The sequence below is a fragment of the Hipposideros armiger genome, unplaced genomic scaffold (genome assembly GCF_001890085.2).
Source record: "Hipposideros armiger isolate ML-2016 unplaced genomic scaffold, ASM189008v1 scaffold_1145, whole genome shotgun sequence".
NCBI lineage: Eukaryota > Metazoa > Chordata > Mammalia > Chiroptera > Hipposideridae > Hipposideros > Hipposideros armiger.
The window spans coordinates 356608-357107 of record NW_017732495.1 but is presented as its reverse complement, the minus strand read 5'-3'; the positions used below and the strand labels follow the sequence as shown (position 1 = coordinate 357107).

Here is a 500-nt window from a genome sequence, read left to right as displayed (position 1 = left end):
AATAGACCCAGACTTAAATAAAGAACTTCCTGGCTCTGAACCTGAAGCTCTAAGATCGGATTTGTTCATCAAATTAGTGCATCGCCCACAAAGAGCAGTCTAGCAGCCATATGTATTCAGTGGAGCTTTGTGATGGGAAAAATAAGGTGACGACTGTTGATGCTCTCTCCCAAAACAGAACTGATCTATGTATACTGCTTTCCTGCTGCTGGGAGCTCAAGTAGCTTATGATGACCTCTGCCCATGGACCCAATGGTTTCAGTACCGGCTTGAGTTTCAATAAACAAGGCAAAGTAAAAAAAGTCACTTACCATAATTCCAGTAAGCAAACAGACTCCTTTCCCACAGTATGTGTTAGGTACCATGTCACCATAGCCAATGGAGAGAAAAGTTATAGATATTAACCACATCGCTCCAAGGAAGTTGCTAGTAACATCCTGTTGATCATGGTACCTGAAAAATAGCAAACAAAGCCAGTCCTTTATAATTAATCTGCGGTG

At 41.6% G+C, this 500-nt stretch overlaps 1 protein-coding gene across 1 annotated transcript in view; it reads right to left on the bottom strand.

Annotated features, from left to right (window-relative positions):
- Positions 1 to 311: 311 nt before the first annotated feature.
- KCNN2 (potassium calcium-activated channel subfamily N member 2) overlaps positions 312 to 500 on the bottom strand; it is a gene marked incomplete at its 3' end in the record, with an annotated part of 243353 nt that continues 243164 nt past the window's right edge. Inside the window, exon 6 of the mRNA XM_019632454.1 lies at positions 312 to 453. Coding sequence (XP_019487999.1) covers positions 312 to 453 — 142 coding nt within the window. The remainder of the gene's footprint in view (positions 454 to 500) is intronic.